This window comes from Strix aluco, chromosome 11 (genome assembly GCF_031877795.1).
Source record: "Strix aluco isolate bStrAlu1 chromosome 11, bStrAlu1.hap1, whole genome shotgun sequence".
NCBI lineage: Eukaryota > Metazoa > Chordata > Aves > Strigiformes > Strigidae > Strix > Strix aluco.
The window spans coordinates 15,846,395-15,861,808 of record NC_133941.1 but is presented as its reverse complement, the minus strand read 5'-3'; the positions used below and the strand labels follow the sequence as shown (position 1 = coordinate 15,861,808).

General features: G+C 35.5%; 1 protein-coding gene across 1 annotated transcript in view; it reads left to right on the top strand.

Annotated features, from left to right (window-relative positions):
• The window catches only part of CACNA2D3 (calcium voltage-gated channel auxiliary subunit alpha2delta 3), a 468,241-nt gene that overhangs the window by 198,559 nt on the left and 254,268 nt on the right, over nucleotides 1-15,414 (top strand). Inside the window, exons 6-8 of the mRNA XM_074836249.1 lie at nucleotides 8,992-9,123; nucleotides 10,548-10,608; nucleotides 10,701-10,851. Of these exons, the coding sequence (XP_074692350.1) occupies nucleotides 8,992-9,123; nucleotides 10,548-10,608; nucleotides 10,701-10,851 (344 nt within the window). The remainder of the gene's footprint in view (nucleotides 1-8,991; nucleotides 9,124-10,547; nucleotides 10,609-10,700; nucleotides 10,852-15,414) is intronic.

Below are 15,414 nucleotides of genomic sequence, written 5' to 3'. Positions count from 1 at the left end.
AGATAATGAATCCTACTATAAGGCTTCTCGTACCTCATGCTTCCTGCCGTGCTAGCTCAGCTCTGTGACTTCCAGCAAGTCACAGAATCAGTGTCTCAGTATGGTCCTGAACCACACTTACCTGGTTATATGTGTAAGTGGGCTCAGCGTGAATGCAGGGAGGTCTGTTGCCTCAAGTTTCATAAGGATAAGTTCACACTGGGCCCCACTGACTACCTCTCTAGAAAATGTCTCAGTTTCTGTGTTCAAACTGAATTTTGTCCTCACTTGCTGCACCTCACCTCGTTTACTTTGATGGGTGCTATAATGGCATGGCAAATGAGAGAAATGGCATGTGAACCCTTTGAACTGTAGGGGAAGACTGTGGTCTAAAGAGACAAAATTTTCAAGAATGAAGCAAATGAAGCCCAAAAGCAAAAGTGTTACTAGACTGAGAATATTAATAAGAAGCAAGGCAATGGCAACCTCTCTGAATCAGAGTGAATTTACTGAACTTGAAGAGAGTACGTTTTAATCTACAGTTAACAGAGACCTTTAAACTAGTTTTAACCTGAGCACTATTACTGTCCATACTCTCAGCATCTCTGATTTGGAGGCATGTCATATTTGGGATGCTTACCTGAATAGAAGTCTGGTAAGTTATTTCAGCTTCATCTTTGATTATCCTGGGGATTACCTACTTTACTCAAGCATCTCTTCAGTGAAGCAAGTTGTCTTCTCACCTGTTTACAATTAACATCACTGAATGAAAAAGAAACTTCAAGCATGCCAGCACTGAAATTATGGGGTCTGTCCCCAGACAGTCACAACTGCAGAAACAGTAAGGAGACAGTTAAACATGTTGGACTAGCTTAATCAGCATTGCCTCATCCAGCTGCATTTGGCTTTTAAAGATGTGTTGGTAACATGTTGCTTGCTTGAAAGGTCAGTCTGGAATGCAACAGTGAAAAGTTCTTACATGAAACATACGTTATATTGCAGGATAAAAAGGGAATGGTATGAATTATCATTTAGACATAAATTTAAGAAAAATTTAAAATTCACTTTCTTCAAAAATAATATTTTTTGTGAGACTGAAGTGTTTTTTTGTTGCCTTGTGGATCAGTTTCCTACCTGGAGGAGAAGTTAGTGCCCAAAGCTAGGCATTGCTTATTTAATGTGTGTGTCTGCAAAAAGATTCATTCTTTTTCAGTCAGCAGCAATAGGAACAAATTCCACCAAAGCAGGTTTAAGAAACCTGTGTCAGTGTGCTGTCCCAAAAGCAGTTGCCTTTGTCTTGCACCAAAGAAATTTGGTTGCTTTAAACATACAAGGTGTCCTCCTTCTTATCTTTATCCTCTGCATTTTGAGTCTGGAAAAACATTGGGTTTGAGGTTTTCTTGCTGCTCTCTTCCGTTTTAGTATAACCACTGTGTAATCCAAAGAAAAGTTTGAGACTATCAAAAAATCCCAAACCAACAACAAACAAAAAACCCCACTGTACATCTGTTGCCTACAGCTATATATAGGGGTGTGTCTGCGAAAATATATATTGTACATGGAACATGTTATTCTGTGCCTAGTTATTCTCTGAGATCAGATATTTCCACTTTCTATCTGTGTCTGTGCAGAATTTCTTGTAGACTTTTGCTCATCATTAGCCTTTAGTGTGCAAACTGTTTCCCTCTTTTCCCATAGTAATATAACTTAAAAAAAAATAATTATAATTGGTTTGTTCTCTTTTAAAGTGCTAACTTTCTTTAATTGTGTTTATTTCATTATTTTAATGAGAAAAAGCAATCAGAGAATCAGCATATGTTCTGTTATTGGCTTAAAATAACAAACAGGGAAAAGTATCCAGGGTATCTTTTAGTGTGGAATATATTAATGAAAAAAATCTCATGATCAGATAGAATATTTTTAATGGACTGAGTTTATATGCTAGGAATGCATTGGGGAGTTTTATTTGGTTTTTGGTTTATTTTGCCTTATTTAAAGATTTTTCAAGACTTTATTTTCTCCATGAAATATGTTGGAAGAGCATTCTTAATCTGTAAACTTAGTGGTAATTGACATAATAGGTCTAGGTTTCTGAAAACCTTTAGGAATGAGTATGCAAAAACATTTGATTAAATGGTTTTTTTTTATGGCAAATGTAAAAATTGTAGCTTTTGTTTAATATGGAGCAGAGAAGATTGACATTTCACAAAGAACCATAGAAGTTTATCTAAAGATAGATTTTATTCATTTTGTCTGCTATTTTAGAATACTGTAATAATTTGTTTCTCCACCCTGCTACATAACACAGACCCTTCTTTGATTTATCTTGGATCTGTGTTGTGTGAAGAGGAGAAAAGGCGGCTGGTTAAGTATTAGTACGCTTGGTGAAAATATAAACTGTTTCAAAATATTGTTTGGCTAAAAAATTTCAAAGACATTTTTACACTATACTTTGTTTATCTAGGTGTCTTTCTTGCAGCTTTTATTTGGCACATTCCTGAAGGAACAAATAGTGTTTAAGAATCCATAACTGATCTTGTAATGTGTTCATCCCAAGATGCATTTGTGCCTCTGCTCAGTGTTCTCAGTATGTTTTAATACTAGCTTCAGAGGTTTTGAACCAGCTGAACATTTTCATGTCTGTGAGACTTTTTCCGACTATTTTTTGTTTGAGTAAAACTTCCATTCTACTCAAATTGTGCAAACGGTCTTTTGTGCAAGGAAGGAGTGCTACACAAGGACTACGAAGAACTACAGCAGTAAGGGAACATTGATTTGAGAGGATGAGAGACAACGACTTGTCTCTCAAGATAAGTGTGCTGTCATAGCTGATACTTGCACATTCATACTATGTTGATACTCCTAGGAATGTAGCAGTAGAGGTTTAGTTTATTATAGCCCACTATGACTGTAAAGCATTTTATATGCTAAAACATTTCTCTCTAAAGATTCTCACGCCTTCATTTGTTGTATGCAAGAGGCATGATGTGATGATAAAACTAGGTGGTCTTTAACATCTCTTGTTCGAAGCATTATTTGTTGGTCCTTACTACACTGTGTCACGTAACTAAGTTTGCCTGTTTCTATAATTCCATGTCTCTCTTTGAATATCTGAGCAATAGGAATTAGACATTTATTGTGAAATGTTAGTTTACAGGTTTGCATGGACTTGTGTTTAAACAGGTTTTGTAAAGATTTGTGAACAGGTCTCTCCTTGGGATATTTCCATAAGGATAACTTTTATTTCTAAGGCTGTGCCTTGCCTTTGTCATATTTGTTGTCGTATTTTTTGTCAGCTTTGACAACAGCTCTGCTAAAATTGTCCATTTTCATACATCGTGCATTAAATATTTTACAGCACAGCTGGCTTCATTTAGCAGCAGTCACGTTTGCTTTCTTTTCCTCTAATTTGCAGTGTGTTCCTATGTCTTTGATTGTCATGATGCTTTTTCCTGCCCTGCCACTTGCAGAGGTTTAGATTTCCTGGTTGCTGATATCACTGTTCCATCAACCTGTGCAGAAATTTCTTCTTGCTGTGTGTCAGAACTGGGTCTTTTTTTCAATATTTAAGGCTAATTTTGCTTCTGGGATGAAATTGCAGTGCATATAGGGTCTCTGTACAATTTGGTTAATTCCTGTGTTCTGAGCATTTGTTTCCTCTTTCCTACTTGGAAAACTGTTTCTAGCAGTGATTTTTCATGTCTCTCAGTTACACCCTGGCATCCTGTAGTTCTGTGGTGTGGTATTTTCTTGCCATTCTTTCAGGCCTCATAGTCTTCAATTCTTATCCTGCAAAAATGTGGAAATAAGTGTGTTTTTCTGAAAATACAGAAATATCCTGATATCTGTGGTCACATTAATTTATGCAGTGATCATCTGTCAGGATTACTGGGTTTTGACTTTAGTTCTCCTCAGCTAAAAGCCTCTTAGCAATTGCTGGGTAGGCAATGCTGTTTTGTTAGAATATGTTAGTGATAGGTATAACTGCCCCATGCACCTGGCTCCTGTGACAGCAGCTCTATTAAAGCAGCATCTTTCTAGTTTTTCCTGGCATGGACAGTAAGTGAATGTTTGCTCCAAGTTACTCCTTTAATTAAAAAAAAAAAAAAAAAAAAAAAAAGAGTAATATTTTGTGTTCATAGATCCTGCTTATATGCTGTTTCCAGAGCTTTGCTCTAACCGATTCACTGATCAACCCATGTAGTGGTTGCTCTTAGCTGTTACATCTGATTAAGTTAAGCAGGGTCCAACCACGTCCATAGGTGACTGGGTGACCTCAAAGATACACTGATTTTACTGCAGGACATTTTTTATAATTCGTTAGGTGTCAAACTCAGCAGAGTCAGAACTGAATCTCTGTCCCAGAATGGTGTTAGTGAGGAGTTTGCAGCTGTAATTCTGGCTTTCAAATGAGCTAAAGTTGAATCTCAGACCACCTTGTTCACAAAAAGAAACCCCCAAGCCAAACAAACCCAAAAAAGCCCCCAAATCCACTCATGAAACTCAGCATAAAAATAAACACATCTGGCCATACTCCAGTTCTTATGCTGCCACTTCAAAGGAGAAGGGGAATGTTATTAGGGCAATGTTGGAAGCTGAAACAACTAAATACCTAGACTATGCTTTATACAGTCACACACTTGAAGTCTTTACCACCCCATATACTTACGAGGCAGGAATGTGATTTCTGACATTGGTGAATGGTTCTCAGCACATGAGGCAAAATGGACAAACACCTTCTTTTGTGTCTACAGATGGCCAGATGCTTTGATCTGTGAGCTGATGCATCCACATTACCCAGTAGAAGCAGAGGGAGTGGAAGAGAGAGAAATAAGCAAAGGCAGTTGCCAAAATTGGCATCCAGCCCCAGCTCTTGAATATGTTGGACCACCCTGAAAAGCATTTATATTAGTGTTGAGTAGTATAATTATTAGATTGTTGGTGTATATCCCAGCAAAGTATGTGATTTTGTTATTCTTTAAAATATGACCAGACTAAATATGTTGTCAGTGTCATCAAAACTAAGCTAATATTGTTGCTATCTTTGAGCCAAAAGGGTGCTGGATTTTGCATTCCTTTTCCAGTGCTTGGTCCTGTAGGCTGTGCTTGTACTGCTTTATTCTATGACGGTGCTGCTGTGCAAGGTTAGGGACTGCCCTTGGGGTTATCAGATATTACAAGAAGGAACACCATTTTGGATGCCTGTATCTTTGGCAGCTTTCCAGGAAAATTAATGATTATATTACAAAGGTAACATAATAGTGGAAAAAACTAAGGATCATGGGTAACACTTTTTTCTTGGCAATAAAGCAGAGTATGGTGAGAAAGAGTATTCTGTTCTTTCTTCATAGTCAGTGAATTCCTCAGTGGTCGCCCTTATTTTCTATAAAGCTTGCTAGAATAATTAGAAATCAAAATGTGTTGTGTATGCATTCGTTTCATTCCATAGACTTATTCTACTCCAGATTTTTATAGATTCTGTGAATGAATATATATTTCATTAAAGTGCTAACCTTTGGTATGCTCTTGCACATCTTTCAGTCTGCACACCTTGGTTGCCTTTGTTGAGACTTCAGATCTGTTTCTTCGGGTCAGCAGTATCTATGACAGCAACTTAATTGCTACATGCATTTGTACTGTTCTTTGGCAATTTTGTTTCAGATTCATGTTAGTGTATCTATTTGCCTGGGGGTTGGTTTTATATTAAATATCAGTAAAAGGTAACATCTACACAAACAGCAGTGAAGCAAAATCCCATATAATTGCTAGCTAGTCCATCTAAAAGGCAAGGGAAAGGGAGTATTTTAATTATATTTTAGCTGTTACTGCCAAGAAGCAAAAGCAGAAATTATGTTTCAAGAATTGTGGCAGAAGCTATTTACATTTATTGTCCTTGAGCCCCATAACATCATGTTAATGATTTTGCATTTATATTAAGCTTTATCTTTTATTCTTTTTCTTCCTCCCCAAATTTCTGAATATTCACAAGCATTAGTTTGTCACTATTGACATGTAACTATTTGGGGATGTAGATGACATTCACCAGTAATATAAAAACTTAAGAATACTGTTTCTAAATGAAGTACTGGGGGCAATTTAAGCAATTTGCTGTAATTACTAAAATTGGAAATTGCCCAGAAAAAGCTTAACATATAGGTTATTGGAAGATAAGACTGTAAAATTTTAATGAGGATATATGGTCAGGAACTCGGTTGTATTTAGGATGGTGCATGTGGACAGAGATGCATCCACATAACAGTCATCAAATTTAGAACAAGGAGCCTGGGTTTGAAATCCTTCTGCCTGAAGATACAGTAGCCAGTAAAGGCACGTGATTTCCATGTGAAGTCTGTAGGCCTGCAGTTTTTTACTGTGGATACATTTTTTTTTTCCCCCACTTGACTTTTCTTTGTATTCTAAAGATTAAACTGAGTGTGACCTTATTTGCTTTTTTATAAAAATGGTTAATGCATAAAGTGTAACTTGGTGTATGGTAAAAAGAACAGCCAGCATAATAGATATGCAGCATGTAGGAAGGTAGTGAATTGTCACCAGGTTTTATTTTGAAGGAACCCAGTCATCGTCGATCACATTTTAATTGTACCTTCTTATTTAAAGCACCTACTTAATGGTCCTTTCAGCTAAAGAATTCCCATTAGTTTCTGAGTCAATGGATTAATGTTTATAGTGATCAGCATTTGGATTAGTGATTAGTGTTGTCAACCTAATGCAGAATATAGACTCAACTAATCATGCTCAAGAAAAATTTCTTGATTGTATTTCCATGGAGTTCTCTAACCTGTTGTACAGATATATAAACAGGTGAAGTGACTCTTCATAGATGGGTTAAAAAAAAGTAATCCATGACTGTGGTGGCATGGATATTTTAATATAATTTATATATATTTTTTTAAATATAGATTTATTTTTTCAAATGCCATTGGAAGGATTTCACATTCAGTTAAGAGCTTAACAGGTGGATGACTGAAGTTGTCCCATGACCTTATTGAGCTGGAGTGTATATATAATTCAAAGGAAATTATCATTGGGTTGGGAGGCAGAGTGAAGGTTTGGCCTAGATGAGCGACACTATAGCACAGATTCATTAGGAGAGGGCATTAAAAGGCAGCTTCTGAGGAATCCAGGATAGAAGACGTCTGATGAACTGATGATATTGTAAAATAATAAGGTACAATGTGCAGTCTTGGAATGAGATCTAAATAAAAAACAAGAAACAAACCAAAACCCTCAACAAAACCAACCCCTGAACTATGTTGCTCTTTTCAAAGGTGAACTAAACTTATCACTTTATCTCAGTATCGTAATGCCGTGTCAATAATGCCACTGTACTTTTTAGTGATTCAGATACTGCACCAAAACTTGTGTATAGTAGCAGAACCAAAATATCAATGTTTGAACTTGTATTGGGAAGTTCCAGTGGACTGAGAATAGGATTCTCATTTTAGTGCTTCATTTCTCATGTAACGTCTAAATGCCGAACATTGGATCAATATTTTGGGGTGCTGAAATAGGAGTGTATTTTTACAAACTGATAATAGATGCCAGGATAGGCAGTCTTGACAGTTAATTTGTGTTGTCTTAATCACAACTTGTTATTGGAGTAACTGTAGACTTGGAAACAACTGGACAATGGATTTTGCCAGGTAGGCAAAACCAAAGTAGTACTGTTGGACTAGTGACATTGATTTGTTTGATATGTGTCTGGTTAGACAGATTTTAACTGTATATTTTGTTCTCTAGAAGAACAAGTAACTATACCAGACATGTTTTAAAAACAACATCTCTTCTGTTGATCTTGCTTTTTCAGCAGTCCATCTATGTAAACCTAAATATTTGGATGAAAGCAACATTCAAAGATTTGTAGCTGAGACATTTTCCTTTTATGCAGCTTTTCTTGATGAATGTAAGGAAAGATGACAATTCACCTTTTTTCCACTTCACTATAATCACATTCTGAGCAGTCCTCTGAAATCAGTACAGCAACGTTATTTTGCAAGCTAATGGAAGCGTTATTTCAAATGCTTGAGCAAATGTTACTGTCTATTCATTTATGCACAATTTTGCAAATGAAATAATACATCTGTGATTTTAGTTTCATTTTTTCCTTTCTGTTCTGCTGACTTCACGTACAGATTGAATTGGGAATATAGTATCTCTTAATTGTTTCTCATCTTTCAAAATTCACAGTTTGAAATTGAGTGACTTTAAGATATGTTCATTTATTTCTGATTTCCCACTATTGAACCAAATCTGCAGCTTAAAAACATACCTGGGCAGCCTGGGTTTTTAGGAATTGATAGATGGGGATGTTTTATACAGAAATAGCTTTTTTTTTAACATCAAGGATTTGCTCTGTATTTCTCTTTCTATGGGAATAAAAAATAATGAGGTAATTGTTGTGAAATCTGGGTCCAGTGTTCTCCAAATAACAATTACTGTTATTTGTAATGAGATTTTGTGTTTGCATACCAAAATCCATTCAAGAGTGAAATAAAAGGTATTTCACTTTCTATTTCCACACATAAACTTTCAGATATAGTGGGAAAGGTCTTATGAAGTTGAAGAATAGAAAAAAAAAAAAACAGGTATAAAGTCGTCCCATGAGACATTCCATGCATCCAGGGAAAGTAAATTGAGAAAATAATCTATTATTAGATTGACTCATTTATGTTCAGAACAAGCGATACAGTAGTTCCAGGTAAATGGTCTAATGAACAATTTAAATTATCTAAAAAATGTGCCTGGTGTCTCTTCTGTATTTTAACCATACTTTCATTATTTAAGTGTATCATTTATTTCAAGTCACTTAACTGACAAAGGAAACTAAAAGATGTTCTGCTATATTTTACAGTCACTAGATTTTTGGGTACTGAATAAGCTGAAGATGATAGAGTTCAAGGGATTCTATTTAGGTAAAATCACTTTTCTCTGTGTTTTTTGTTTTGTTTTGTTTGGTTTGGGTTTTGTTTTGTTTTGGTTTTTTTTCCCCAGATCCAGCCATTGTAAATGGAGTTTATTGGTCAGAATCTTTAAATAAGGTGTTTGTTGATAATTTTGATCGTGACCCTTCTCTCATCTGGCAGTATTTTGGAAGTGCAAAAGGATTTTTCAGACAATATCCAGGTAAGAATACAAGTTCTTACTTAAAATACAATAAAGAATGCTATGGCTGCAAATTTCCACTGAGTATTGTCACAAATCATGACTATCACAGATACTTGTGAGTTTGATTTTACTTTATCTAGTTTTCGGAGAGAGAGATTTCTAATCAGCATTTTCAATGTTCTGAGTTTTCTACCAATTTTCATTTGGAGGTGAGGCTCCCAAGTTAATTCATGTACTCATAAATATTCATATTCATATATATATATATACACACATATGAAAAATAAATTCTAAACAGACTGTGGAGAAGGAGGGCAAAAGGATTAAACCCTTAATATAGTACTGAACATATAGATAATGTGCTCTATTGATGCCTAACTGTAATTTATTGTTCAGTTTTTAGACTTCGACTTAACATCATATCTTTACATTCAAAGATTTCCAAAACTTGTTTTAAAGTTTACTTTCACACCAGTTGTAATATAATGCAATTAGATTACTTGTATTATTTCTATAGAAATAGGTTAAATATATATATTGTTATCTATTAAGTTTTATGTGTAACCCCATACAAACTTTACTACACATTAAATAACTAAAAAGTTAAATAAACTGATTCTCAACTTCTGTAATGCTGGATCAGACCCATATTGGGAACTGTTCCTTTAGCTGAAATGGTTTAGCAACCCATGTTTTCTGAAGTCTTGAGTTTAATGTGAGTAAGTTTACTATAAACCTGTATGTCTGAAAGTGACTGAAAGTAATGGCTACTACATCTGTTTAGTTTCAGATTATAGTTCAGTTCTCAAACTCTATGATATTTCAAGGGCAGAAGAAATGTTAGTCCTTATTTTAAAGGCTGTTTCTTGTTTTGTGCTAGAAAATGAGTGTAGAAAGCAGGAAGGATTGCCCTGTCAATTTTTTTGTACTGGGAGATGTTTTTATCATACTTCCTTTGACCCACAACTGGGAGATATGACTTCTTCATAGTGATATGAGCAAAATGGCAGGTGTATGACCTGTGAGTGAAGCAGTTAGTATAACAAGAACTGTTAAGATCAGCCCTGGGTAGTAAATGCTTAAGGCTTGAAAGGGCCTTGGCAAGCATGTGATAAAACTCGCCAGCACCAATGATCAAGTATGACAATGCTTTAGTGACAATAGTATGATGAACATAGTAGCCTTGAAGAAGTTTTAACCTTACAAGTAGGCTAAAAAGGAGTGAGGAAAAAATACAGTTTCTGGTCTTGTTATTTTTTTCTAGTATTTCCTATGTTATAGATTAAATTATTTTTTCCAGTATTTCCTGTGTTATAGGCCTGTTAGATTAAAGTATTAAGTCCATTTACTCCATTAAGTGCTACTTAGCCCAATACCACAGATGCATTTTGAACAGGCATTGTGAAAATGTAATTTAATCTCTTTATCTCTTTTTTAAACAGGAATTAAATGGGAACCTGATGAGAATGGAGTCATTGCATTTGACTGCAGAAATAGAAAATGGTAGGCAATAGATGACTACCAGTGTTGAAGAAATCTGAAAGAAAGGAAAGTTCAGTATGTAAAAGAACAAGTTGTTTTGTCTTTTGTCTTAGGTACATCCAGGCAGCAACTTCTCCAAAAGATGTGGTAATTTTAGTAGATGTCAGTGGCAGTATGAAAGGGCTTCGCTTGACTATTGCAAAGCAAACAGTTTCATCTATTTTGGATACCCTTGGAGATGATGACTTCTTCAATATAATTGCTGTGAGTGTCTCAGGATTTTTCTTCCTTATTTTCTTCCATCATTTCTTGCTATCTGTCATGGTTTACATCACACAATAAACTTGAAAAATATTGTAGGCAGGTGATGGATATGACATCTGAACTAACTAGACAGACACTGTGATTTTCCAACGCAAGCTGCTTCAGGTGACGGTGTTTTCAAACTGTTCTATGACTTGCAGTCAAACCCCTTAAAGAGATTGTCTTGAGTTTGGGAGTTGCAAAGAATAGAAATTTGTTTTGTAGTTTGCCTGAACTTTCTACATTACCTTGATTTTTAACTCTGGGGTGTGTCACTCCCTCCCGCACCCCCCTTCCCCCCCGCCCTCCCCCCCCCCCAGCTTCTGCAATACAATGCAAATTGCAAAATGGTTAATATGTAAGAATTAATAGAATCAGATCTTAGCTTTTGTTGAAGCTTGTATAGCATGATAAAATGCAAACACCGTTCCTCATTGTTCATGCTTTCTTCTGCAAATCTGAAATATATGTATGTATGTGTAAGTTGTGCAGAGGTATTCCTGGTGCTTAGTAAGAGTGATAAATTAGATCATCAGTAGTTCCTGTTGCTTGCATATGGTAGGTAGTTTTCCATGGTACAGGTAGATGTTTTAAATCTATGAGAAGGGGCTAATTTTACAGTATTTAAGAAGGATTAATTGTGTAGGTAAGGATGGATTTAATGAGTCCAAAACTGACATCAGAACTAAGATTTGCACAAGGGATGGGGGTGGGGGGGTGGGAGAGGGAGGAGGAATTGGGGGTTTTATTAAATTCTCCTTTGGTGATATTCTTTTGCTAATACTTTATAAATACATTGTTTTATCATATGCATCAACCCTCAAAATGTCTTCAAACGCTTGACTGTAAGGAGGATTTTGGCCTGTTTTTAGTACGAGGGAAGTGCCCTTTGTGTACTAAAACAGATGACACCAGTGCAAATCATTGAGATTGTATGGAGAATGAAGTATATATGTCTGAAGTATACCTGCATTTACTGTATTTTTAACAGATAGCAAGCAGTTAGTTCACAATACCTTTCATATTAATCTCCTTGCATGATAACTGCATAATTAGCAGAAACTCATGTAATAGAAAGACATAATTACATTCTGTATCAAAAAAAGATTTACTGTCCTTCAAAAAAAATTGTGATTAACTAATCTAAATAACTTTTGTAAGTTGAAAGAATGTATCAACTAAGTAATTATTAAGATACTTGACCAACCATTTTCAGTGTATAATTTCTGTGTTTATCAGTAGTTGTGACAGTTACTGTGAATGATGTAGAAAAAAGAATTGATTTTTTAAGTGAATTTTTTTACTTAGGGAAAATCAAAAGGCTCATCTATAGCAAAAAATGTAAAAATATATGTGGCTATAATCCAAACTAATGAGTTTGCCTAGGTACTACAGCAGAAAAACTGTGTAAATACTTCAAAGAAAGGAGGTATGAAATAACTAAATGTAGTTTTTTTCAATTTAAACTTTAATTGAAAGTGAACTGAGCTGTGTGTAAAACAGCATGCAGTCACAGCATTTTTATGTAATTTATTGTCAATTAACACAAACTTCTCATCATTGATTTGGGTATTGAGAAAAGGAAACACCCAACTGAGCCTTTCCTCCCCCTTGCCCAGACTCAAGTTCTGCCCAACGCCTCCCCACCATGCACTGGTCTCAGCACCCTTTCCCTTTGCTGCCGGGTTCAGTCCCTCCCCTCTCCTGGGCGAGGTGCTGTGCGGTGCTGGAGGTTGGGGTCCTGTATAGGTTTCCATCAGCAGCTCTGTGCTTATTAGTTCTCACTGCCACTCTTCACTGAGTCAAATAGGTTAAGGAGTTCTCTCTCTCTCATTCCCACAAGAGAGGAGAACCCTAAAGTATGCCTTCATTTTGAGCCAAAAGAAGGAAATGCAAGGAAAATAGTGGCAAAAGATGTGAGAGGGGTTCTACAGATGAACAACAGCCAGAATGAAGCAAGTGGAAAGGTTACACAAGCAGATGAGAAATTTTTGTGTTTGTTACAGTAAGAAGGAAGAGCACTTTAAAGTTGACTAAAAGACAATGTAAGGTTAGAGAAGCTGGACTAGTGTAAGACAGGGCTCTGTTGACAGTGGGGGTCAAGGATGAAAAGGAATTGAGCATTGAGAAAATCAGAATCTATGTCAGTGAAAGAAGAGGAAATGGAACTTAGCAGATGAAAAAGTGAAGTCTGAAAAGCATTTGTGCAAAATTTCTGGTCATCAACTCTAGTAGGTTTTTATTCTGCCTTTACAATATTTCACTGTACAAAAAGTTTTAAAAGATTTTCAATTTGCTTTTCAGGTTGTTATACATTTCAGTATTCCATACACAGAAAGACATTTAGGATTCTCATTAACTCTAATGGGAGTTATGGTCACTACATGCTAACATTGTTAAATACTCAATTAACACTTATAAATATGCAGTAGGATAGCAAAAAAACCCCCAAAACCCATCCAAGAACAAAACCCAAAAGCTACTAGCAGTACATTATCTAGGTTATTTCATGAGTCACTTGTCCCCCTCGTCTGAGCGGGACGTGACAATATCCATTTGGTTTTTCACTAAATATACTTTTAACTTTATATATATATATATATATATCAGAAAGCAAAATTCAGTGCAGGTTTTTCCAGAGAATAAACATAAAAGGATAATGTTAAAAATAATTTCAGCTTTCATGAGTAGGTTGTTGCAAAATCTATCTGAAATTGATGGACTGGATGATTGAATTACAAAAAATTCTTGAAAAACAGGAGTGATTTTGTGCTGCCTGTGTTAAAATTTAAGGTCAGTTCACTGGCGCATGAACAGAGATGCCTGCAACAAGAAGAGAATAGGCATATTTTTTTCAAATCACTTTGAAGTATAATTCCAAGTCATGCATTAAATTAACAATATTATCATAAAACGAGTACTAATTTTGCCAAATGCTAAAATTTTTTAAACGCTTTTGTAAAAAATTAAATTAACAAAATATTAACTGAGCCAAGAATGCTAAATTAATTTTAATGCTTTAGTCACACCATTTTAGCAAAATTGATTAGAATAAAAGTATTTGTTAATTCAAAGCATAGTAGTGTGTAGTCTCTTCTTTGGAGACCTTGTAGTCATACAGAATACATTATGGATAAACTTACTTTTCAGGATGCCTGAATAATCAGGTTTTGTACAGCTAATGTGTGAGCAGGCTGAGAAAGGCAGCCAACTGCTAACCTCCATATCATTGCTCCAAGCAGTAGACGGCACTTGTGTGCCACATGTTGCTCATGGTAACACTAGTGGAACTTTGAAGTACCAATTCCTTTAGTTTAGTTTCTGGATTAGCTTCACTGTTGGATCTTAGGTTGGGCTGTACTGGATATCTGAGAATGCCTAATACAGCATGAAATTTTTTATTTTTGTATTGTTGCACAACAAAATGTGAATTTAATTTGTTTCTGTGGACCTTGCTCCAGACAGCTTAAATATGATAAAGGATAAATATGAAAAATGCTAAGGTAAATGTAAACTACTTATATATGGTTCTAGCACACCACATCTCACCTTTTCAGAATACAAATAGTATCAGATTATACAATGTATGTCAGCAGCTGTCTAACTAGCTATATGGTTTCTCTTAGTTCAGATTTTAGCCCACTAATTTTATTTTATGCCTCTTGTGCAAAGAAATAATGAGTGACAAAATAATGTGAGCTAATAAAACAGGTAAACATAACTAAATAAAATAATAATAGAAATCAATGTCATCAAATATTTAAATTACAAGAGAGATGAAAGTAGACCAAGGTTTTGGAAGAGGAGCTCAGGAAGGAAGGTAATTGGTTTTTACTTCTCTCCCTTCTCTCCTTCAGCAAAACACAGGCTAATCCCAGCTATTGCACAGGTATTAGTGCTCTCCGCTAGTGCATCACAGCTCTCACAACTATAACGTGCAAAGATGTCATATGCCAGAGTATAGGGGTATGGGAAACATAAGAAAAGTGTAATGCAAGGCTCTTGAAAAGCAAAATGCAGGCTTTTTCTGAGGCAAATTAACAAGAGGTCTATAGCAGGTATTGCTGGCAAAGTCAGCAGTTACTGATCAGCCTTTTCATTCAAGATCATGAAGCTATTTCACTAAATAAAATTTTAAATGTCATAGAAAAGCTGCAGAACTGAGTTCAAATAGATGATAAGGTGGTGAGGAAGGAGGGGGAAATTTTTTCCCTTTTCCACTTTAAAGGTTTGACACAGTTAAAAGAAAAGCATCACCAATGACAAGGACAAAGAAATTGAATATATGCTATGAAGCACAAGCTGGGTATTTTACTAGAAGCTGACAGTTGTACTAAAGATCTTATTGAGTGTATATGCTAGTTTAAGCAGCAAAGACTGCTTGAATGCTTTCACATGTTGCATCAGAATTCTAGTTTTCATGGACTTAGAGAGGCAGATGTTTGCTGTTTTGGAAATTTCTTTTGGAACTGAAATAATTTTGTCCAGTGAATTTTTCCATCTTTCATATTTGAGTTTTTTAAA